The sequence below is a fragment of the Nomascus leucogenys genome, chromosome 12 (assembly GCF_006542625.1).
Source record: "Nomascus leucogenys isolate Asia chromosome 12, Asia_NLE_v1, whole genome shotgun sequence".
Lineage (NCBI taxonomy): Eukaryota > Metazoa > Chordata > Mammalia > Primates > Hylobatidae > Nomascus > Nomascus leucogenys.
In genome coordinates this window covers 2507089-2532713 of record NC_044392.1, presented here as the reverse complement: position 1 = coordinate 2532713, position 25625 = coordinate 2507089, and the positions used below count along the sequence as shown (strand labels likewise).

The following is a 25625-nucleotide window of genomic DNA, read 5'->3' as shown; positions in this document are numbered from 1 at the left end:
ACGCACTCAAAGTCACCTAAGTAGCAAGTGGCAGGACTGGGGGCCATAGCTGGCCGAGTCAAACACTGTTCTTCATCTCAAGCCAGATTGTCCCTCTCAGTTCTCACAGTAATCTGGGGCCTCCTCAGCCTTTCCTGTTTCTGACCCAAAGCTGAAAGAGTCTGGGGGGTCTAAGCCTATTCAGGGTTTGCAGAGTCTGGTGGAGACCCCGTGTAAAGGTAAACACCAGCAGGTAACAGGCTTGAGGCCCAAGGGCCTAAGGCTAACAGTGCCTGGCTAGAATGCAGTACAGAGACCAGTGGCTCCACAGAACTTTCTATGGAGCAGCTGTGAGCTGCAGTCCCACAAAGAACCTCTCCCCAGAGACACAAAGCAGTGGGCCTGCATTGTTCCTGCCTCCCACCATCCTGTTCATTCTTCCTCTCTCCCACCCCTTCCTCTCTGTGAGCGCAGAGATTGCACTCCCCCACTCCCACCTCCCAGATGGAAGGCAGCTGGGGAGTTTTAGTAGGGGAAGATCCTCTCAGGGCCTCTGGACAAAAAGGACTGAAATCATTCTTAGGACCTAGTGCAGGGCAGCCAGGAGCAGCACCTGTCTTGGGCTACACAGTTCCCTGGGCAGAGGTGACTTCTGGCCTCCTGCCCAGCCAACCCACTGTCAATGAACCAAGGGATCTGAGAGCAGAAGAGCGTGCTTGAGCGCGCGCGTGTGCGTGTGTGTGTGCGTGCGTGCATGTGCGTGTGCGTGTGTGTGTGTGTGTGTCTGGGAGAAAGGGAGCGAGCGCACACACATTTTTTGTTTGTTATTGGAGCATTTTTTGAGCTGGCTGGCTGGCTGCCCCCAGGGAAAGTAACCAGTGGAGACTCGCAGTGGGGCAGTAGGAGGGGGTATGGCAGAGAGGAATGTGTTCTCCTGGGGGCTGTTTCCTCCCAGAGCAGGCAGACCTTCCAGTCCCAGCTGGGACTGCTCCCACTGACAGCTGTTTGGGGGCAAAGCCCCTCCCCCATGGCAAGCTCCCTGCTGTTCCTGCTCCTGTCACCTTGGCAACCGGCTTCTTTAGGCTCTGCAAATAGAAAAGGTCCCTTATGCTGAGAATAGGGGTGGGGGAGCAGCGGGGGGAGGGGAGTAAGGGGCGGAGAACAGAGCCTAAGAGGTTGGGCTTTGGAGGGGAAGGAGAAGGGCCTGGCTTGCCCTTCTCACTGGCATGAGGACTGAGCAACGGAGGGCAGAAGAGAGGCAGGCAGCAGGGGTCCCTTGGGCCTGGCCTTCAGGGAAGCCGAGTCCTAAGGGACTGGGCCACAGCCCCAGATAGGAGACTTGGTTCTTGGAGTCCTCATTCTAGTGGATAAACTCCAGGCTTTGGGTGCACACTCAGGCCCAAAGGTGAGGAGAAAGTTGCTGACCGGGAGGGATACGCTATGATAAAAGGGAACTGTCGGGTTGTTGAAACGCCGGGGCCCTTTCACCCAGTTGGGCCTCCAGATGCCAGGTCTTTGTTCTGCATCCTCAGCCCGCCTCAGGTCTCAGCTGAGGAGCAAGAACTCTGCTGGAAGGCCACACAGCTGCTTTGTTTGAACACAGAGAGCGTTTTGTGCAGGGGGCAGTGATTTCTGTCTGTGATAGGCTGGACAATGCGATGTTGCTGATTCTAGGATTCTTGAGTACCCTATTTCCCTCCCAAAGCAGCCTCCAAACTGCAAGCACGCTTTTACTTAGGGAATCCAATAAAAACCAAAGCCTACAGGTGGGACTGTCATCTGCTAGAAATCCCCAACGATTTTGATGTTAAAATCACGGAGCCAGCCATGAAGGTCATTTCAGCTATCCACCGTAGCACCAAATCTGGATAACTAAGCATCTCTTTTTATGTTGGGAGAAAAATCCAAATGATATCGGCTATCAGTGGAGGAGCTTTATACTTTGCTTAACATCTTTGACTGTGTGTATGAGCCTGTGTGCATGTATGTGTGAGAGGGAAAGACTGACACACGAAGGGACTTGGCCTTGGTGGACTTTTCTTCTTTCCCGAAATTCTTCATCTAGGCTTCTGTTAGACTATTTCCCTGGTTGCTGCGGGCTAATAGTAATAATTACCAGTTAATGAACAGCCATATTCCATGTACTGCACTAAATGCTTTACCTACATATCTCACTTAATCTTAACAGTGATTATTCCATTTCACAAATGAAAGAGGTATGGCTCAGAGTCACTGTTATCCCCAAACCATTTGTCCCTTTAATTATGTAGTTCAACAGATACTCATTTAGCACCTCTTATGTGCCAAACATTACACTGAACACTATGGGTGTTAAAGAGATGAACAAGAGTTTAAATTCTAATGGAAGCTGCAGAAATTTGAGTTGTGCTTTGAAAAATGAGTAAGTTTCAAGAATGGAACAGAAGGAGGAGTATCTCAGCTGGCACTGGGAAGCACCTAAGCCCAGAGTGGCTGTGTGCGCGTGTGACCATCTGTGTGTGTAAGTGGGACCCTCCTTCCTTTTCCCTTGCCCTCTGCCATTAGCTGTGGGTCTCCTAAAACTCAGTCCTGTGCCCCTGTGTTTCACTCACAGAGGAGTTTATCGGTTCATACCTTTCAGACATCCACCACCTGTCTGCCAGTGACTTCCTAATACACATCCATCCCTGTCTTCCTCTCTTCTCCCCATACATTTCAGCTGTCTATAGATAGACATCACTTCACTGCATAAAAGTTTTTTTTTAATCTGGAGAATTTATAAAACAAAAACCCTGCATCTTCCTCTCTGGAAAGGCCCCCTCTACCAGTTTCCTGAGCACTGTCCACAATTGCGAGGTCCTCCTGCACCCCAGACTCACAGAGTTATTTTGACTTCACATTCGGGTGACAGGTAGTATTTTTAAAGTAATTACCGTTTACTGAGCATCTAATAGGCATTGAGCAAAGGCAGTGAACCTCTTTGTGGTTTAAACAAAATATTCCATTTGATACTAACAACTATGTGGTATGTATCACCACTTACAGAACAGCAAGTCTAGATCCAGAGAGGTTAAGCAATTTATCTAAGATTGCACAGCCTGTTGGTGTCAGGGCCACCAGGGAGGCAGAGCGTTACAGTGGGAAAAGCAGTGGGCTTCGGAGTTAACCTGGTTTCAGACCCCAGTTTCATCACCTATTAGCTTAATGACTACGATCAAGTTACTTAAGCTCTGTAAACCTCCATTTCCTCATCTGTAAAACAGAGGTGATTATACTTCCTATGGGCTGTAAATGACTGAGATGGCCTGCGCAAGTGACCGGCACAGTGAAAGCCCTCCCTCATTCCCACGCTCCATCGCCACCCAGCTTATCACCAGTTTGTCACCAGGTTCTGATGAGACTTCCTCTTGTTTTGGCTTCCTGCTTTGCTTAAGGCCTGCTGATGGGATGAGGCTTAACTGATGGCCAGGATATCCTACTCACCACTGCTAGAATTATCTCCCTCAGAGACTATTATTTCCTTCTTGTTTAAAAACCTTCACTGTGGCCAGGTACGGTGGCTCACGCCTGTAATCTCAGCCCTTTGGGAGGCCGAGACAGGCGGATCACTTGAGGTCAGGAGTTTGACACCAGCCTGGCCAACATGGTGAAACCCCATCTCTACTAAAACTACAAAAATTAGCCGGCTGTGGTGGTTCATGCCTGTAATCCCAGCTACTTGGAAGGCTGGGGCAGGAGAATTGCTTTAACCTGGGAGGTGGAGGTTGCAGTGAGCCGAGATCATGCCATTGCACTACAGCCTGGGCGTCAAAAGCGAAACTCCATCTCAAAAAAAAAAAAACAAAAAAAAAACCTTCACTGTGTCTTTATGTCCTCCTTGATCAGCCGGAATGCCTAGTCTATAGTAAGGGCTCACTCAATATCATGTTAATGACTTCTGACTGACTATCTGACTTCATGGGGGACCTTCAAGACCCTCCCCCCACTGCCCACTGCACCTCTCTGACTGCTCGTGGTGTCCTCATGCAGATGCTCTGTTATGGCCAAGCAAATATGCTGTTGTCTCTTCTCTCCGACTCCTACCCCTTTGTGACTTTCTTGGCCTGTCATATGCCCTTTCCCTCCCTGCCTTCTGGCATAACAATCCCTTTTTGTTGTCTATACCTCCAAGATTGCCTCCGGTATTCTCAACTGCCTGCAACTAATAATACTCCTAGGCTTGCTGTACTCACTCGTCCTTACTGACTTCTGTTATTCACTTGGCCATCAGCATTTTTGACCTTTTTTGTCCTTACTGACTTGTGTTATTCACTTGGCCATCAGCATCTTGTAATATGCAAGGCACCATGCCTCACCTGTCAAACGAAGTCAAGTTCCCCTTCACTTACTGCATTGTACAAGTCACTTGGAAACTACTCTCAGTTCTTGCTTGTAAAATAAAAACACTTCTCAATTGCCTCATGGCCTTCTTGTTAGAAATAAATTAGATTTAAATGATAAAAATTCTTTGAGAAGTTCAAAGCAACACACAGATAACAGGTAGTATTTTAAGAATAGCTACCATTTACTGAGCATCTAGTAGGTACCAAGTGTTGAGCAAAGGCAGTGAATCTCTTTGTGGTTTAAACAAAATATTCCATTTGATACTAACAACCATGTGGTATGTGTCACCATTTACAGAACAGCAAGTCAACATACAGAGAGGCTGAGCAATTTATCTAAGATTGCACAGCCTATCGGTGTCAGAGCCAAGATTTAAACCCAGCTCTGACTGACTCTAAAACCCATGCCTTTATCCACTTATGCTATCCTGCCATCCTCTGCCAAGGGCAGGGCAGGGGCAGAGATGTAGATAACAGTTTCTTTTATGATGCTGCAAGCTGCCTAGCAAAGAATCCGGTACACGGCAAGTATTTGGTAGTTTTTCCAGAGGGCTGCAGAACAGGCCTGAAAACCGTCAAGCATAATCAGACCATCACAGAGTGCCCCTGCAGCTGGCAACCCAACACCGTTTATAAGTTCCTTACAGGGAAACTTCCCTTAGCTCTACTTCCCCTCTCAAACTCCCCCGGACCCCAAGCCAAGGGAATGCATGATGGAAAATTTGTGTGGCTGTTGCTTTAGGGTTTTCTAACAGGAGCTTCCTTGTCTATTCTTGTGTATGCAGAGCACTGACCTCTAGAGCTAACCCCAACCTTAGTTACCTCCTGAAGCCTAATCACATGAGACATCTTTAGGGATAATCAGCCCCTAGAAGGTGCTAGCATAACTTAGACCCAGCCAAAAACTGCCTCCTTTCTGACTCCTCTCTCTTAGACACCTTGGCTTTCAACTATGCACGATGCCCTGGAGATCCCTGAATTCACCATAGTATTTTATGCCTCTGAGTCTTCCCGAATGCTGTTCCTTTTGTCATCTTCCTAACTCTGAATCATGTTAAACACTTACTTGCTCTGGGAAACCTTCTCTGCTCTCCTTCCAAAGCTGAATCCCCTTTTCCGTGTTCTCAATATTCTGTGCTTATTGCCTATCATAATATTTACCAAATTACGCTGAGAGTATCTGTCTACCATCTGTCTCTTTTACTAAACTGTAATGTCTTCTAGGCATGTTTTAGCCAGTACCAACCATAATACTTGATGTGTGGTGGGTGCTTAATGAATTGTTTGTTGAGTGAATGAATGGTTGACGTATATCTTCCCTTAAGGATAGTGGCTAGTAAAAAGATCTGCCATTCCTCTCCCACAGGCATATTCTCCTTGCCGGTAGGCCAGGTAACATCAAACTCTAGTCAATTATAGTGGACTTCTAGGAAAATGAGTAGTCCTGTAACTATAACTAGTATGCTTGCAGCTCCCATATACTTTGGGGCAAGAGTCCCAGCATTTCTGGGACAGTGAGTCGTTTCCTGCATATTTGAAGCCTTGAGAACAAGTTTTGTAGGATAAACAAGTCCCACCATGTTGTCTGTCATTCATTCATTCACTCACCACCATTGATTGAGCATCTACTAAACTCAAGATATTTTGGAGGAAACAAATGACTCACATAAATTCTGCCTACTAAAAGAGATAAGTCACTTACTGAAATAACTCTGAGATAGGTGTAATCCTTACCTCCATTTTAAAGATGATGACACAGAGGTACAGAGAGGTCAAGTAACTCACTCACCCCATGTCACACAGCTGGTAAGCAGCAGAGTTGGAATTCAAATCCAAGCATTTTGACTCAAGAGCTCACACTTGACTTCTGGGCACACTGCTTCTCTGAGGGCAGTGCGAAGCAAAGCGGCCTGAATGTCATCTCAGAGAAAGGGGAAAGTCCTGTCAGCTGTAAAGGCCAGAGAATGGTGACTAGAATTTGATTTGTGGCACTCTAGACAGTACGAGAAAAGGCATATACTCTGTACAGGGTACAGTGAACAGTAAAGATTGCTTGGGTCAAAGAAATAATAAAAATTAAAAGGTTGGTTTATGTTGTAAAGAGATCCTGAATGCCTGCCAGGGGCTTTAGATAACCGTAGACAAAGGAGAGTCCCTGGCGGTTTTTAGTGAGAGATCAGATCTGTGCACTAGGAAGATTAGTTTGCACTCTCTAAGCTGGATTATAGAGAGAAGAAACTGGAATCAGGAAGACCCTTTACTGCAATACTCGAAACAAAAGGATTTTTTTTTTGATCCAGGATAATGCTGGAGTTAAATCATGATCTTTGTTTTTATTAATCTCAAAAAGTTAAGGATGTATTAATGTATACCCCAAATACCTTGGGGTCTCTGATCTATAAATTGATTCAAGCCTTATGAGCTTGATTTCCAGCCTTGGTATATAGTAGCCTCGTTTGTCCTTAAACAATTGCTTTCAGTTTTCCATGAGCAGCACAGGGTGGGGAGGGAATGGGATAGGAGAGGAAGCACAGGAATAGAAGCCAAGCCAGCAGTCCCCTTTCCCAGTCTTTTGGGAAAACAAATGTGTGTTGTCCCTACCTATACTCTTTATGCTGTATAGATTTAGAATCTTTTCCCTCTGTAATCCTTTTTCCTCCTTATTAACCCTGAATTGTAAACTACTTTTCTGCTATAGCCACTCCATCAAATTCTAGATGTGGAAGAGATTTATGTGATCACCTAGCCCAGACCTCCTCTTTCACAGATGAAACTCTGAAGCCCTGAGAAAGAAGAGCACCTTGTCTCAGGCCACACAGCCAGCAAGTAGTGGGGCGTGCCATTGATCCTCTTAGCCTCCCTGACCTGGACCATCTCCAGCTCCCACCTCACATGGGCAGCCCCTAAGAATGATTCCACATTCCAGGAGCAGGAATCCATGATTTTGCATTAAGGGAGAAAAGGTTTTGGTTGCATTTGCAGTGACATGCCCATCATTTGCAGATCGTTGTGGCTGTGGGGGCCTAACAAAGTCCTGTGTGGCTTCTTCAGTGTCTCCCAGGTGCCTTATCAACAGTCTTCTCAAAAGTGCCTGATTGTTAAATTCTGACCTATTCAATGTGAGATAAGGAGACACAGCTTAGATTGGGGTCAGGGGCAGTTTATAATCACCAAATGCCTGCTGGCATTTCCACAAAGGTTCCGCCATCAACCCAAACCCAACACACTTCCATCAACATCACACTAGTGTCTAAGTTTCCCAAACCCATCATTCAGTATCATCCATACTAAACCCCTGTGGGCCATCCACAGTCCCTCCCTCTCTGACTACGACAGTCAGTCACCAAGGACCATTTTGCTTTTCCTTTGTAACACGTCTTATTTCTGTCCTTTCCACTCCTATTGGTATTCTGCTTGGAATTTCATGTTGGGCTGGGATGAGACCATTCAAAACTTGGATGTGAACAGACAAAATTCAAGAAGGAAGGCACCTCCCCTAACTCAGTTTGAAACCTGCTTACTTTGCACCTGTTACATCACAGGATCCTCTTAAAATGTGAGCTCAGGACTCAGAATTCACCTTTACCCTTACTGGCATGAGGCTTTAGTTGTAAAAATCTATTTACGGGCCTCCAGCTGTGGCCTGCGTGCATTTGGCCAGCTCTCCAGCCGTGGAAGTCTCTGTGGAGGGCAGTTTTTAAACAGGACAGATTCAGCTGAGCTGCTTCATCCTAGGCTGGCCTGGCACTAGCCAGAGAGTGATCTGTGCAAAGACAATCTCTGGGCTGAATTTCCTGAATCCCTACTCTAAACAAGGCACGAGCTAGACACTGAAGGGATACTAAACAATATAAGAATTCTCACCTCAAAGAGTCAGCCTGCATAAAATAGAAGAGTGAAAAGCTAGCATAGCAACACATGGCAAAAAATAAACTCCTCTCAGGCACTGTGTTAGGTTCTGGAGAAAGAGATACACGAAGTTTCTGACCGCAAGGAGTTCATGATCTGGAAGATAGATAAGAAACAATTACGACTCACCTTAATAAGCATTATTATGATTGAGGTAGACCCTGGATACTTTGAGAACCTAAACCAGACTGATAAAATAGTTATAACTAGAAATGATTGAATATGACCACGTGCCAGGCACTGTGCTGTGCACATTAAGTCATTTTTCTGTCATTTTCTTCTCATTTCATCCTTTTAGCAACCTCTGTACAAAAACTATATTTTCAATTTTTAGATTGGGAAGCTGAGGCCCAGAGAGTAGGTATTCGCAGGTCTCTTGGTATATAACAGAGGGAACCAGTAATCCAGCCCTGGTCTGTCTGATGGCAAGATCCAAGAACTATGGTTGTCTACTGGGTCTTCCTGGAGAAGGCCTCGCCTGAGCAGAGCCAGAGGCTGCATGAGGACTAGCCACGCAGAGCTGGGTTGGGTGGTGAAGAGATTGTAGCTGTTGCGGCACAGAGAACAGCAGGTGAAGGGCACAGAGGGGAGCGAGAGCATGTCACACTTAGAATCCAGTATTTCAACTGCCAGAATGGCCAAAGGGCATCACAGAGGAGGTGAGTTTTGAGTTCCGAGGAGTTGAGCTTTGGCGATGGGGGACAGCTCAAAGAGCCCAGTGTTCCTCCAGCAAAGGAGGAAAGCAGGAATAGAGTGAATGTGTTAGACCATGGCAATGAGCAGGCCAGGCTGAGGGTGAAAAATGAAAGGGATGAAAACAAGAGACATTGAATTTGGGAAGCCATTTTTATTTGGATGCGGGAGGGGCAGAGTTGGAAGACACAGCAGAAGAGAAGGTCAAGCCATGCTCTCTAACCTGGCCTTTCCCCTTTCAGCCTATGCTCAGCTGCAGCCACACCAGCTCCTCCCACAGCCATCCTCAAAGCACCTGCAGCCCCAGTTTGTGATCCAGCAGCAGCCACAGCCACAACAGCAGCAGCCGCCGCCCCAGCAGTCACGGCCTGTGCTCCAAGCTGAGCCCCACCCCCAGCTCGCCTCAGTCTCTCCAAGCGTGGCCCTCCAGCCCAGCTCAGAGGCCCATGCCATGCCACTAGGCCCGGTTACACCCGCCCTGCCACTCCAGTGTCCCACTGTCAACCTGCACAAGCCTGGCGGCAGTCAGCAGTGTCACCCTCCCGCACCCGATGCCGGGCCTCAGAATGGACATCCCGAGGGCGTGCCCCACACGCCTCAACGCAGGTTCCAGCACACTTCAGCCGTCATCTTACAACTGCAGCCTGCTTCACCAGTGGTGAGTAAGCCAGCCCCAAGGTCCAGAGAGCACACGGGGCGGCCACAGCTCGGACGACCCCACAGCCCCATCAAGAGGTGCTTCTGGGTAGGCTGACAGGTGAAGTCATCTTTGGGGATTCCAAGAAGGAAGAGAGGGCTTTCCCCAATTTGAGGATGACTGAATCTTAAGGTCCTTACCCGCTTCCCAAGCTCCATGGAAACCAGGGAAGTATCCAAGAACGCAAAGGCTATTTCTGAGAGGCCCCTCTCTCTGTCCTGTCCTTTGACAGCCCCAGCAGTGTGTCCCTGATGACTGGAAAGAAGTGGCACCAGGGCAGAAGAGTGTGCCTGAGATGCGGTCTGGCCCATCACCACATCAGCAGGCTATTGTCACTGCCATGCCTGGTGGCCTGCCTGTACCCACGAGCCCTAACATCCAGCCGTCCCCAGCTCACGGTATGAAGCACAGCGGGGCCCTGGGGGAGGGGAGGAAGTTGGCCTTTCTCGCCATGCCCTGGCACATTTCACTTGGGCATCTGGAATGGGAGGGTAAACTATTACCAGCAAGGAAGCTGGGGGGTTGGAAACAGAGGAGGGATGTGAGAAGATGAACCAGGGATAAAGTAAGGGAGACACGGAAGATATTAGAGCAAGAGGGTGGAGAAGAGATGAAAGTTCTAGAGCCAGACGCTGGGGCCTGCCTGCATGTCACTGGTGTCAGATGTATCCACATAGACATATGCCAAGTGGAGAGTGGAGGCAGGTGGCCAACTGTCACAGTTCTCTGCTTCCTTTGGTATGAAAGGGGATTCTTGATATTGGAAATATGGCAAAACGGCTATCACATCTCAAAAATAAGGGAAATGCCAGGGGGAGGCAGAAGGGGACTCAAATGAGTTCAGCTCACAGGAAGCATCTCTGAGGAAACTGCTCAGCTCTGGGATCCCCATCTGTCCATCTGTGTGGGCTCAGTTACAAGTGGACTTCTCCCCGCCTGGGGTTCAGGAGACTCTGCTGGGTCCCTTCACCCGGATGGGAGAGGCACAGCAGTACCTCCGCCTTCTGCAAAGATCTGTTTGCTTCCCTTCCCCTCTCTGCCAGTTTGCACAGCACTGTTGGCCCAGATCTCAGTGACATTCTGAGCCATGGACCACCTGCAACTCAGGGAGGCAGTTCCAGTCATTGTGCTGTGTTTGCTGAGGGGGTGGGGGGTGGGGAACAGCCAAGAGAAAAAGAGTTTGGAAATTGATGGAGACATAAGAAAAAAATACCTTAGCACAAGGCAGGGCAAAAAGAGTACAAAGGTTCTATAGGGAACAGAAGCAGGATCAAGGAAGAGAATATGGAGAAAGGACAGCAGGAAAATTAAAGGATGGGAAGGAGGTCATCCCTTCTCTCTCTGCACACTTGCAGATGAGAAGGGGTTTTGAACAGTAGTCCATTCCACTGTAGATTTGCTCTAATTATCAGAAAGTTGCTTTTCAAATGAAGTCAAAACCTGCTCTCTTGGAATTTGCCAGCGTTGGTCATGATTCTGTCTTGTGAATTGTAAGAGTCCATCTTATACAGTGTTTGTAGACAGTTGTCAGACTGTCTCTTGCCTCTCCCCTCATTAAAAAAGAGAAAATCTCCAGGCTAAATATCTGAGACTTTTTTTCATTTTTTACCTATGACAGATCAAGACCTCCATTCTCACCATTCTGGTCAGGCTTGTCTATCTACATTCTACCTTTTCATTAATTTTCCTAATGTTTGCTCCCCAAAATTAAGCACATTAATTCCAAATATAAACAGCTACTAGTCTTTAGAAGCCTGTTTCAGGGGCAGGGCTGTTCCCTAGATCCATGTTTTATGGTAGGAAGGAACCAAAATTTGTTGAACACTTAGTATTTGCTGAGTACTGTTCCAAGTCCCTTACTCACTCACGACAGCCCTAGGACATAAATAGAATCACCCCCATTATTCAGAGGCAGAAACAAAGGCTGAGGGGCTCCAGGTCCCGTGGCTGTGAAAGGGCAGCGCCATGACTCTGACTCCTACAGTAGTCACTCCCTCACCTTCCTTCATCAGGATGGTGCACGAATGGCCCCCGTGAACTCTCCGACCCTATAGGAATGACACTGTTGTTCACAGAGCACTGTCACCTGAATTCCAGAGAGCTGGGTTTCATTTTTGTTTCTGAGGTTTCGTCTTACCTGGAACTGCTGTCATGCCAGCTCCCCCTAGTCTCAAACTTGTATAATTTATAGTGTGAACCAAAATAGAATTGCTTACATCTGTTAAGTGTTATCCTGTAAATTTAGCCCACAGTTCCAGCCTAGCAAGAAAACAGTAATGATTAATAGTTAATATTTATTGAGCCCTCTCTGCTAGACTACACATATTTCCTCATTTAATCCTGACAATAACCCTCTGAGGTAGCAACTTTTATCATCCTCATTTTAAAGGTAAGACCACTGAGGCATAGAAAAAAACAAGTGGTGGGGCAGGAATCTTTTCTATCTGAATTCTGCTATTCATTATACTAACGCCTCTGCTTAACTTTGCCACCTGTAAATTATACAGCATGTTTTATTTGCCTTTTACCAATTTGCTAATAGAAGTATCATACAGGACCCCACTGAGTATTCCTGCCCTGTCTCTGCAACAGTGGTAATCAACATTTTTTGCTCAAGTGTTTGTAATCCAGAAACCCCTAAATGAACTGACATTTGCCTGTCTTTCTCCTCCATAAAGCCCTCAAAATTTTCTTTCTGAAATCTAATCATGGTGATATATACAAGCAAGCATCCTCCTCTTGAGGTCCTGTCTCATGAGAGAAGTAAGCTTTACACAGTGGAAACAACTGTCAACCACCCAAGACTTAAATATCCAAATATCCATTCTGTGTATGTCTTTTTTTTTTTTTTTTTTTTTTTTTTTTTTTTTTTTTTTTTTTTTTTGAGATGCATTCTTACTCTACCGCCCAGGCTAGAGTGCAGTGGTGTGATCTCGGCTCACTGCAACCTCCACCTCCCGGGTTCAAGCGATTCTCCTGCCTCAGCCTCCCAAGTAGCTGGGATTACAGGTGCACGCCACCACGCCCAGCTAATTTTTGTATTTTTAGTAGAGACAGGGTTTCACCGTGTTGGCCAGGCTGGTCTCGAACTCCTGACCTCAGGTGATCTGCCCGCCTCGGCCTCCCAAGTGCTGGGATTACAGGTGTGAGCCACTGCACCTGGCCCATTCTGTGTATGTGTGAATGCCTGGTCTGTGCAAAGCACTGTGGGAAGGGAGGTAGCACATTGAGAAACACGGTCTGTACCCCGCCTCAAGAGCTGAAGGTCTACTGAGAATGATGAAAAAATGCACAGGAAAAAAATTACAATAGAAAGTAAAATGCGATAGATGCCATAGATGGATTTGAGGTAAGTCATTTAAAAGCTACAAAACAGGAAAAGTTACTGCCAACTAGACATGATCGGGATAGATTTCAGGGAGGACGAGGCATTGTTCTAGAACAGAGGTTGACAAACTACAGCCCAATGGCCAAAACCATCACATTGCCAGTGTTCGTACAGCTCGCAAGCTAATAATGATTTCTACATTCCAATTTTTTAAAAAAAAATCAAAAGAATTCTATTTCATGATACATGAAAATTATCTGAAATTCCAATTCTAGTGCCCATAAATAAAGTTCTATCGGAACACAACCACACTCCTTCACGTACGTATTGTCTGTGGTTGCTTTCCTGCAGCAACAGCAGAGATGAGTTGTCGCGACAGACCGTGTGACCTACGAAGTCTAAAATATTTACTCTCTGGTCCCTGGCAGAAAAAGTTTGCCAACTGCTGTTCTTCAGTCTGGACCTTGAAGGATAGGTAGGACCTGGACATGCAAAGTTGAGGAAAGAGCATTCCAGGAAGAACTGGTGGAACTTGAGAGAGGGAGGCAGGAAAGTGTGGGCATGTTAGGGAACAGGAGTTGAGGATACAATTCTGTGTTACCCTAGTTTATAAAACAAAATATAAGTGTAAGAAATGCAGAGGCAGAGGAGAAGGTAATATGAATATTAATGAAAAGGGGGGTTGAAAATTTGAAAAATGGAGGAGAAAGGGAGCTAAGTAAATATTCGGGGAATGTAAAATAAATGTAAACAAAGAAGATGAGGTGAGGCCTGAGAGGAAAGGGGTGGGGGGAGAAGAAAGGCAGGCGACAAATATGAATACTAAGGAAGGCAAGAAAATGGGGCCATGTTGGGAATAGAGGGAAGTCAAGAATGGAGAGAAGTCCCTGGCGTGTGTCCAGCACCTTCCTGCGCCTCGCGCTCCTGAGGGTGGGGACTGTGTCACGCTGCACCTCTCTGTACCCCCGCAGCCCCTAGCGCGCGTGCTGAATGAGTATGCTTCGCCACGACAGCGCAGGTTCACCCGGTGCGCTTGGGGAAGACAACACTTACGGGACCCTGACCGTGTGCCAGGCACGGCGGGCCGCCTGAACCCACTTCCTCAATCAGCCTCAACCGCGAGCCCGAGACCGCTCACGGAGGTGTGACCGGGGCACTCGGGCCATGACTTCCCTCTGATCCTCGGTTCCCAGTGGGAAGGAGAATGACTTGTAGGGTCGTTGTGAACAATAAGTGGGGGAGAGCGCGAGCAGGGTTTGGCACGCACTGAGCTCTCGGTGACTGGTGGTCGTTAGTCTTCTGACTGCCCCCCAGGCCCCTCAGGCAGTGAATGGTCCAAGGTGGGAGTCGCGGACCGCCCCGCCAAGGAGCACTTGCACCGGGAATCAGGGCAGCCTCCTCGTGGCGCGGCGCCCGCCTCCCTAAGCTGAGCCCCGGGCGTCCCTAACCCGCCTTCCGGAGGGCGCGAGGCGGGGCTCGACGCACAAAGGAAGCGCGCGGCCCGTGTCCGCCCCGCCCCTCCCGCGGCCCCGCCCCGCCCCGCCCCGCCCCGCGCCCTCGCCCCGCCCCCGGCGGAGGAGGCCGCGGGAGCCGTCCCAGACGCGCCGCATTGTCTCCGCGGCGGCTGCAGCCCTCGAGCGCCCGCCGCGCGCGCGCGCGCAACCCCGGCCGCCGCCCGCGCTCCCGCCCCGGCCTCGCGCCCCCGTCCCGGCCTCGCGCCCCGGCCGCCCTTTGTTGACGCCGGCCAGGCCGGTGCGGTCGGATGCGCCGCGGCAGCCCCGGGCCCCGGCTCGGAGGCTCCCGGCGGAGAGGAGGCGGCCCGCCCGGGCCCGGGACCCCGCGCAAGTCGGCGCCCGGCCGAGGGGCTGCGTAGGCCCCGCCCGGCCAGGCCCAGCCGGGCCCTGGACAGGTCAGTGCCGGGGCGGGGGAGGGGTTCTCGCCAGTAGGGAGGCCGGGGGCCGCGCTCGCCGCACTGGAAGTCGGGCACCGCCCTCGGTGCCCCTAACGGCCCGGGCCTACGCGGCTGCCAGGCCGTGCCAGTCGCGGCTGTCGCCCGCTGGGCGCCTGGGAGGTGCCCCGCTCCCCTGCCTCTCTCGCCTGGGGACCCTGCGCGCCCGTCGCCCCTGGAAGCCCTGTGTCACCTCGGCGCGCCGCAGCTTCCGCGTCCCCAGGCCCCACACACCCAACCCCAGCCCCAACCTAGGACCGGCCTCCCCGCATCTGCGACTTCCCGGGGACGGACGGTGCGTTCGGGGGCAAGACTGCTGGCATCTGCCGTACTTTATTGGTGGTGGACTCCCTATATTGGAGGCGCCTGCGGCTTCGCTGGAGAGTTTTGTTTTTAATCTAGTTCAGTCTCACGAGGTTTTTAATTGGATGGAAAGGGACAAGCTGTTCTGTGTCTGTCTTCTCTTCCATTTTTAGACGAGCATTTTCTCTCCTTCCTATGCCAAATGAAGGTAGACTATATTTGTTGCTTCTTTACATTAAAATCGGGATTTGTGAGATTCTGTATTTAAACTGAAGTCCGCAGACAGGGAAATAATTGGCCCAAGGTCAGGTTGCAAACCAGTGGCGACGCTACCATCTGAACTAAGCCCTGGGCCCGGTGTCGGATACCAGTCAGTGCCCTGCTACGGCCCACCCCCACCGGCCCACCCACCCGTCTTCCATAACCTGAACTGATCTCACCCACATACTTTCGGTTCTGATCAACTTTCCTTTCCTTTCTACTCCGTATCTACGATATGTACCTTCATGTGCTGTGTACGGAACACACTCTTTTCATCTTTTTCTTCCTTTACAAATCAATGACAGCCTTCCCCTCGGATATCTCCGGTGTTTGATCCTTAATCCCCTCTCCATTAGCATATTGGGCCCAGAGGATCCCTTGCAAAATAAGCCACCTACCTAAATCCATCATATGTCCCTGATTTTTCTAGGACAGCCCCAATTTAAACTATTGCATCCCATTGTCTATCAGCCTAAGTGTCTCCATTTTTGGTTTAAAAAATAATGTCACTTTGTACCACAGCCTACTGACCTGGCCTTTTCCAGCCATTTGGCTCTGGAGCATAACTGGGTAATCCAATTATCATTCACCTGGGATTTTTCTTCCCCTCCTGAGTCAACCCAAATGTTGGAACTGCCAGGATTTCTAGGTCAGCATGAACATTACAGGCTAATGAGGCAAGGAAATTCCTTCTTGCTCTTGTATTTCTTCCCACCTCCCCCACCCGCCCATCTTTTATTCTGATACAGGGCAACAGACCTGTGGCAGACCCTATTGATTAGGGTTTAGGTTTAGGTCACAAGGAATGTAGGGCTTCACATCGTTTTGACTTTAGAACAGAAATAAAGTACCTGACTGTTGGTTATCGGGCAAGAGGCTGTCTTGAACCTTAAGATAACCAGCACAGCTAAGTAGTTCTGGTTTCATTCAGTTAGATTTAACATACTTTTATTTGGCTCCCATTTTAGGTAAAGTACTGCCCTAGGCACTGGGGAATATAAAAGTGATTTTAACAAATAGCTCCCAACATCTGGATCTACATTTGGGAGTATTCACACTTTTTAACCAGCTGATAAACTGTGTTTTCCACTGGTGATTTCTCTGCACCTAAGTTCCAGCCCCTGCAAGGCGGGAACTGGGGCCTCTGGCTTGGCTCACTCACAAGGGCGGGCTTGTTTCGCAGAAGGTCGGGCAGATGGGGAGTGGTGCTCTTTTGGCACCTGCCCTTTCCAGGCACTCTTCATCACATGAGCTCTGCCTCTCAGCCCACCCAAGATCTGTTTCCAGGCTCGTCCATGCACACAGGGAAGAACAGACATCTTTTTCCTCCAGCCTGAATCTTGAGAAAGGGGGTAGTTTCTTAGTCCTTTCTGTTGTACTTGAGTCGGTTTCTCAGTTGTCCAACTATGTTTTCTCTGTTTTCACCCCCTTCTTTTTTCCCCCAAACGTTCTTTACTGACATGTGGCACGAAGGTGCTTAATGAATGTTGGTGTTTCATCATGTCCCCACCTCCTGGCCCTTTCCACTCTCTCCCAGGTCCTGGGTTAATTTTTAATTTACCTTTGTCAAGCTCATTCCATATATATTATTTACTCTTCCCTCTAAGTAAAGAAGGACCTCCAGCCCCTTTTCCTTCTGTCACAGTCATCATTCTCCTGGCTGTGGGTCTCATCAGCCATTGTTTCTGCATTCTCTGCCTCCTTCAGGGAAGGAGAGCCTCTTAGGAAGGCACCGTGCTGCTTCCCCCGACATACCTCCTCTGTCATTGACTTTCTATCTAAGTGGACTGACCCTGAGATGTCTCTTCCTGACACCAAGCCCTTCCCTCAGCTATGACCCTGTGCCTGTTCCTTGCTCTGGCTCAGCCCCAGAATCCACTCTTTTTCAGACCACATCCTTTTTCCTGTGTTACTCATTTCCTGTCTCAGATACTTTGGATCCCTTGGTTCTGATCTTTCAGGGGGAGAGGGCATGTTAAGAGGAATAAGTAGATGGATGATCTTACACAATTGAACTCTTCTTACCTCTGGCCTTGTATGCTCTTACATAGGCTGTCCCCTCCCTACATTTTCTTATTTAAGGAAAAGCATAGAACATGATTAGTGTTGCAGAATTAGGAACCCCTACTGGTGTGCTCGTAGGTGTCTTTTTGTCTACTTCTCTCTATTGTGAATGTGTAAAGGGGATGACCTCACTGCCTTAGACTCTTCCCCTAAGTCTCTGCCCTCCCTTAGGCTGTGGACCTCAGGCCAGGCATTCAGTAACCATTTGCCAAATAAAGTTCCCCCACCGCCTCACTTTCATCCAGTATGGATCAGCAAGCCAAAATAAAGTTAAAGTTTAAAAAACCTAGGGAAGAGGTTGGTGGCTCCAGTTCCTGTAATGCTGCACATCATCAGTACGGTATTTACCAGGAGTATTTCCCTCTTCTTGAGTCAGTCTAAATTGATATTAAACTTCTCCCAGCTGTTCAATATTTAATCTCCAGACAGATTTAGTTCCAGCCATAGAAAGATTCTCTTCTGAAAGGACACCTACTGGAGACGAGAGTAGGGGAATTAGAATGAGGAGTCTTCATAATTGATAGTTTCTCTTTTATTCCCTTTGTTTTGTGCCATTTTGCTGCTGAAAGATGATCATGATGATGACTTTCTGTGGTCAGAAGGAATCTCACAAAAGTGGTTGTAGAGAGAGGCTTTTATGTACCCCTCAGGAGACTGTCCTGGAGTGAGGTGTCCCTCTGAGCCTGCCCACCCTCCCCACCTCCCCCCAGTCCCCAGCCCTATGGGAAAGCAGGGTGAGAACTGACTGTGTTACGCAGTCTACTCTGATGGGGACTTCGTGCCAATGACAGAAATGGCTCTCTCTTTGGGGACTCAACACCTTGTTTCATGGAACCCAAAACTGAACTACCCCTCAAGATGGGAGTCTGAACACGTAGATTTATGCTTTAAATGTTTTTAGGGCATGGTTTAAACTATGAGTCACCAGTTAAAACCCTTTTTGAATATGTTTTCTGTTTAAAAAAATGTTGCCTATTTAAGATAACTACTTATTCACAACTCAAACAGAGGTAGGCTTCACTTGAAGCATTGACTTATTTAAAATTTTTCATTTGAATTACTAGCCACATCAGAACACTGATTTGATATTTCTAAAGATATTCAGAGGCAAACCATCTTTAATTCTGCTTTATGATGTGGATATTTTGGGAATTGTAAGGAAAATAATCAACCATTTGCATATCCAAGACATAATTATTACAAATTCCGGATTTTTCCCCATCAGTAACAAAAGTCCAGTATAGTTGACATGGTCAAGAAATGGGCTATTTTATAATAGTCAAGAATTACACAATTTAGAATTACTAGTTTTTGAAGAAAAAGTATGCTAAGGAACACAGCATATAATGTAAGTCATAAACTGTTGCTCTGAGATGCATCGTGAGACCATGTAGACCAGCATAGAAAACTTCAAGGTTTTTTGTGTTTCCTTCTCTTTCCAAATTATTTTTATAGTTAGTGAAAAAGGATATGCTTTCCTATTCTTCCAATTTCCAAATGATATTTAGGTAAGTCCAAAAGAAGGGAACATTCTTTCTACATCTGGTAAAGACATGACTGCTGTTAAACACAGATTGCCAGTGCTCTGAGATGAATCCAGATGTTGGAGAGAGCCCCAGTTTGCTATTATGACTTTCTTTAAAACATAAGCAAATGTCTGTTTTTTTCAGATGATTGTCTTCTTAGCAGTGAAATTTATTATCATTTGTATTAAGAAGAGATGACTGTTAGATGCCATGCCATAACCAACTCTTCTCCAGTAGATTAGGAGGACCAGCCCTGATACTGAATATTGGAACTGTTGGCAAGAAAATGAAAGTTCGTGACTGCTTGAGTTATTTTTAAAACTCTAGTTGCATGGCTGTTATGTCTCAAATACTATATAATTATCCCTAGTTACTGGTATCTTTAGCATATTTGAAACCATCCATATGTGGCCTAAAGCCACACAGCTATATTAAGACATTTTTGAACAATCAAAGCAAATGACACTTTAAATTAAAACAAAACTGATATGAAGCAACTACTTTAAAAAAAAATTGGGACCAGGCACAGTGGCTCATGCCTGGAGGGCCGAGGCAGGAGTATCACTTGAGCGCAGGAGTTCGAGACCAGCCTGAGCAATATACCAAGACCTCGCCTCTACAGATAATTAAAAGAAAAAAAAAATTAGCTGGGCATAGTGGCACACACCTGTGGTCTCAGTTGCTCAGGAGACCAAGGTGGGAGGATCGCTCAAGTGTGGGCAGTCGAGGCTTCAGTGAGCCATGATCGTGCCACTGCACTCCAGCCTGGGTGACAGAGTGAGACCCCATCTCAAAAAAAAAAAAAAATTAAAATTAAAAAATTTGATTAAATCCACATTTTGAGGCCTCCAGTAATCAGTATTAATCTGTTCTGTCAGTTGACTGGTGGCAAAATAGGGTGACTGGAAGCTTAGACAATGGCTATAAGGAGGAAAGGAGTAATGTTTCCATGAGCAGAAATGATCAATAGGACTGATTTGCAAGGTATGTAGTATGTAGTCCATAATATAGACAGGACAACTGAGTTCTGTTCCCTCCTCCAGTCTCCCCCGACATTTATCTAACAATATTAGTGATCCTGCAGTTGATAACCAAAAAAATAGTCATCATATTGGGAAACATGGCTGCCTTTCCCTGTTATCAACCTGAAAATAATTGGAGAGTTTACTAAACATTTCTAGATTTCTTTTGTAAACTGGTAGAAATCCATCTTCCATGAGTTTATCTTAAACTGGGTTTATTTTTAGCCTTTTAAACTAATTTCATAAGCTAAATAATCTGGCATTACAAGTTACATAAATTTAGTATTTTCTAGGTAAAGCAGTGCTTCCTTTTATTTGTCTCAAAGTTAGCCTTTCTTTTGGTTTCTAGGGTTCTTTTGCACTGTCTGCTTCAAACCCCCCTTTATGAAAAAACTGCATAGAAAGAGAATCTGGTGCTTGTCTTCTTGTCCTTTAGATTAATAGCCATTGAAGGTGACTTGAGACTTTGCTTTGCCCTTTAGGACAGAAGCATTTCTGTTATGTTGCAGTCACATTGGAGGTAACATTTCTTCCTGAAGCCTGGCCTCAACAGTGCAAGGGACAGGACTCCCGACATAGACCAAGGCATCTGAGGAACACAAACCTCAGATACCTCGGTTTGGGCCACGGAAAGATTAGCCCTGCTCTGGGGCTGTAAGAGGCCAGACTCAGTGAAAGAGTGAGATTAGAATGATTTCCTAATCTTCTCACAGGTCTCAGTGACGTTGGCACTCCTGTGTCCAATCTCAGCCTAGTCCAGTGTGTTGTGCCCGCGTTACGTTATTTAATCCTCACCACAGCTATATGTAAGACAGATAGAAGTACCCCATTTCATACATGAGGAAACGGGCCTAGAGTAACTTGCCCAGCATTACAGGATAGGATTTAAGCCTAGAGGCTTTTTTTTTTTTTTTTTTTTTTTGAGACGGAGTCTTGCTCTGTTGCCAGGATGGAGTGCAGTGGTGCAATCTCGGCTCACTGCAACCTCCGCCTCCTGGGTTCAAGCAATTCTCCTGCCCCAGCCTCTCGAGTAGCTGGGACTACAGGTGCTCACCACCACACCCAGCCAATTTTTTTTTTTTTTTGTATTTTTACTAGAGACAGGGTTTCACCATGTTGACCAGGATGGTCTCAATCTCTTGACGTCGTGATCCACCCGCCTCAGCCTCCCAAAGTGCTGGGATTACAGGCATGAGCCACTGTACCTGGCCGCCTAGAGTCTTTCTGTTCCCACAGTCTTAACTGCCATGTAGCACAGCTTCTGCGTGTATTCAGTGCCAGGCATTTTACATATATAATATTTACTGAAACCTCCCAGACAGGTAGGTAGTATGAGCCTCATTGTTACAGATGGAGAAACCAAGACTCAGAACAGCAGGCAGTGAGTGCTTGAAGCCACACAGATAATCAAAGGTGGACTAGAATATGAGTCCAGGTCTGGCCCCCAGAGCCTATGCTCTTTCTACTCTGCCATTCTTCCTTTTATCTCCCCTAATCTTGGTGTCTACTGTAGAACCTCTCCCATTGGTTCTAGACATTTTGTGTTTTGGAAACATAGCATGGGCCGGAGCACTGTGATGTGAGACTGGGAGCCCTCGACCCTGGCATTGGATACCAGCGCACTGGCCTCCATCACCAGGGTTAAGTAGAACTCTTTGAAAACTCCTCCCTGACTCCCTGCAGCCAGGGCCAGCTATTATTCCCTGGTGTGTTGACCTGGTGGAAGTCACTCTGGTCCTGCAGGTGCTGCTGCTGAGTTTGAGCTCAGGCCCCTCTTGCAGTCCTCAGCCTGTGGGCTGGGAAGCCTTCAAGCAGCTGTTTGGAAATCCCCCACTGCTCCCGTTGTCCTGAACTGCATGGGGTGGGGGGAGGGTGGCTGTTCGCTCCATTGATTCCTTCCTGCATAGCTGGGGGTGGCAGCTTGGAGCACATTCAGCTGTTTACAATTCAGCTTATGTACACTTTAGCTGGGGATTGTGGGTGAGTCAGAAGGGCCGTTCTCTTTGCCTGTGTCCTGAGAGACAGCATGAAAGTCAGCTGTATGGTAATGGCTGCCAGCAAGGGAGGAGCCCCCTGCCTGCCAGATGCCTTAACCAGAGCTGGTCAACTCAGATGCTTAAAATCCAATAAGCTCTCCAAACCTTTCAACCCAGACCCAGCAAGGGCATTTTGCAGTGATGCTGAGGGCAAGGCTGGAGGGTCCCCTGGCTTGGCCTCTCCTTCATCTTGCTGGCCAGCCCCCTGCAAGGAACTCAGGTGTGGATCTCAGTCATCCGCAGCCAGTGACCCTCCTGTGACTGAAAAGCTCACCACTTTTCTCAGCAAAGAGCCCCACAGGGTCCTTCTGTCACTGCTGTGTTTTCCCTGTTCTGGGAAAGGTGCTTCAGAGGAGGTGCTTCAGAGAGGTTCTTCAGGGAGCCACAGCCTGCTGTGTCAAGGCAAGGAGTCCGTGCCGCTTTGACAGCTCTGTCCTTAGCAGATTTGAAAAGGCTGCAGACATTGGATGTTCCCCCTGCCTTCTGGTATTCAGAGGACTCCAGGTGGGAAGGGTCTATAATTTTCCCACCACTAAGAGCTCATTTTGTGCATGTTTTACAAGATACTGTCTTCCAGATAAATGGCATTCGTTCTTGTTTTATTCTAAAATGCACACTTTTACAATCTGTACTTGAGACGCACACGTAATCAATGTGTACATTCCTTGTGGGGGAAATGGGTCATCTTAACAACTGACCGCATTTTAGAATTTGGGAAACATGGTAACATGGTATTAAATAATAGCATGTTTTGCCCTCCTGAAGGTATGTATTATGTGCTGTTTCCTTTTCGCCTTCTTGAGATACTGAATCCAGCTTGTGCATCCTGATTAACTAGATTCAGGGATCCTGCTTAGTCATCCAGGAATCCCAATTTGGGAATCACTCATCTAGATCATCCTGTGCTTCCCAACCCAAATGCTCCAGCCCACATGTGATATCTGGCCTCTGCCTCAGAAGGTCCCAGAATACAGTTTACATGTCCTGTCCTCTTTTCCCAGGTGCCCTCATGCTGTCCACGGCTAATCAGCGCAGCCCTCCCTCCACCTGTGTGGCCCACCCGGAAAACTCTAAACCACTGGGTTCTAGTGTGGGTTCTGCCACTGCCTGCCTTTTGTGACCTTGGGCAAATCACCTCACCTCTGAGGCCAAGTTGCTTCATCTGGGACATTTAAGATGTTAACCTCAGGGCCCTTCTAACTTTAATCCTCTGGGATCTAGTGCCCTGTGATCCAAACAACCACTACCTACCCCCTCCCCCACCCCATCCCTAAGCTGGGAGGAAAGCAATCTGTTTATCTGAGTCAAGTAATTCACAGTAAAGTGTGAATGACTGTAAGATGTATACTTGCATTTTAAAGAAATTGTTAACCAAATGAATCTCTAATTGATGGACTCTGTCAGGGTCCCAGATAGAGCTCAGCCTGCCTGTTCCCCTCCCTCCTCCCCTCCTCCCCCCAACTCCCTCTCAATCACTTTCCTACCCTTCACTTACCCCACCCTGGGGGAAGGTGTCAACAAACAGGTGTTTGTGAAATCTCTTGCCTTCCTCACTTTCAGTGGCATTAATTTCTTTGGGGGCCCAAATATAACCAAAGAAATTGTAAAGCATGGCCCCAGATCTTTCCATGAGGACTGGGTACTCTGTCCTCAGCTTACCGCACTGCAGTACGGCCTGTTGCTTGGACCAGGTGTGTGCTGTGTTTGCTGCTGTCTCCTGGATATGGTTTAACTGGGCATCACTCTGCAGTGCTCCACTGAGGCGGTTTCTAGAGCAAATGGTTCCTTGGGAACCCTGCAGTCTCCACCCTGGCCACATGGCTGGGCCTGCTGAACTGAAGCACAGTGAGCATGACTTCAGTGCTGGGGACCTGGAGAGTGTGCTTTGGGTTTTATAGGTGACCTTGTTTGCCATTTATTGAGCAGAATTTGTTGTAAGAAAATGAGCCATGTTATCATCTACTCTGCTTCTTTAAATTCTTTATTCACTTCATGAGCTCTGTCATACTCCTACTGCAGCCAAACAGTAAACAGAAGTCTTTTAAGTTAAAATACATACTCCCTTCTCATGATAAGGTGGAAATCAGCCATTGACCAAGCTGAGGGGGTAGAAGGAAAAGCTCCGTTTGGTCTCCATTGCCTTTGAAGCCATGTCTTCAGGCTGTCTTAGGGTCAGATAGAATGAGTGCTAGGCCATCTGAAATACCTGTTGCAGATGTTAGTACAGATTGAGCATCCCAGATCCAAAATGCTCCAAAGTCCCAAACTTTTTGAGCACCTACATGATACTCAAATGCTCATTGGAGCGTTTCAGATTTTTGGATTTGGGATGCTCAGCCAGTAAGTATAATGCAGACATTCTAAAACCTGAAAAGATCCAAAATTAAAAACACTTCTGGTCCCAGGCATTTTGGATAAGGGATACTCAACGTGTACTAAGCTGTATTCCAGTATAACAAAACAAAACATCAGCACTGGCTCTGAAGTGGCCCCATTGTGCATAACTGGCACCAGCCTGATGTCTGTCCTCAGCAGGCTGGAGAGCCCATCAGCTCTGGACATCAACCCACTGGTCCTAGGAGCCTCCCTGCCTCTGCCTCTAGAGGTCATCCTGCCTTGCCAAGGGCCTGGGTCTGGCAAAAATGTTTCAAAGGGGACAGGGAATTCAGAGGTCTGCCTGTCCCTCTCTTCTGCTGAGGAAATCCCCACTGTAACAGGAAGACATGGGCCAAAGAATAGCTCTTATTCTTCATAATCAGGTACCCAGAAATGCCTCTCTGGTAGGCAGGTACCACCAGCCTAGCTGCTCTCAAAACATCATAGCTTCAGAAAGCAATTTGTAAATCTCAGCTAGTGCCAAATTGCTTATCTTGGCACTAGGCAGCCCTGTACTCTTTATGTAGACAGTGAAGACTGAGATCATGGATGCCACACATTCCAGTTTAATGGTCATTAAGCACCTATCATATTTTGGACATGGGGTTAGCCCCTGAAGATCTCGAGGTGACTGAGTGAGTGGTAGTCCCCTGCCTAGATAAGTCTGCTCTGCTTAGGAGACATGACCAGTCGCAAAGCAGATAATTTCACAAACAGGAGCTGCGTAGTCCTTCCTGTTTTATCCCACCCCTGTAAGGGCTGTTTGTACCAGAGCCTGTGAATGAGACCAGAAATGAGAAACAGCCTAGAAGTTGAGACATATGTTAGGCAAGACTCCGTGGAACATGCTGCTCTGTTCATTCTGACCGGAATACTTGGCCCTTTGTGGTCAGCATCAACTAAAGGCCAAGATTCTACCTCCCCCTTCCCCCACCGAAGCCTGGCTTTACTCCCCTCCCCCATCCCCCCCCCCCCCCCCCCACCTTATCCTGCCTCCACCTTTCGGTTTCAGGTGCCTGACTGTATACAGGCATTTGAGAGCTGTGGGAATCCCCAGCAGCACTTACAGCCTCTGAACTGGCCAAGGGAATTGAGTAAGGAACCAAATTCAGAGTATTTCTT

General features: G+C 47.6%; 1 protein-coding gene and 1 long non-coding RNA gene across 7 annotated transcripts in view; one reads left to right on the top strand and one right to left on the bottom strand.

Moving 5' to 3' along the window:
* Positions 1-25625, top strand: part of PHC2 (polyhomeotic homolog 2) — a 154976-nt gene that overhangs the window by 113762 nt on the left and 15589 nt on the right. For 5 of the 6 annotated variants that reach the window (XM_030823381.1, XM_030823382.1, XM_030823379.1 and 2 more), the window contains 2 exons: positions 9185-9600; positions 9872-10037. In XM_030823381.1, the coding sequence (XP_030679241.1) occupies positions 9185-9600; positions 9872-10037 (582 nt within the window). Of the gene's footprint in view, positions 1-9184; positions 9601-9871; positions 10038-14559; positions 14877-25625 lie in introns of those variants that run through there. The other variant, XM_030823383.1, reaches the window with a different exon arrangement.
* Positions 1899-14119, bottom strand: LOC115837541. The gene is made up of 3 exons (XR_004032556.1): positions 14021-14119; positions 6075-6288; positions 1899-2078 (listed from the first exon to the last, which is right to left on the bottom strand). It is a non-coding gene; the product is annotated as an uncharacterized LOC115837541 (long non-coding RNA).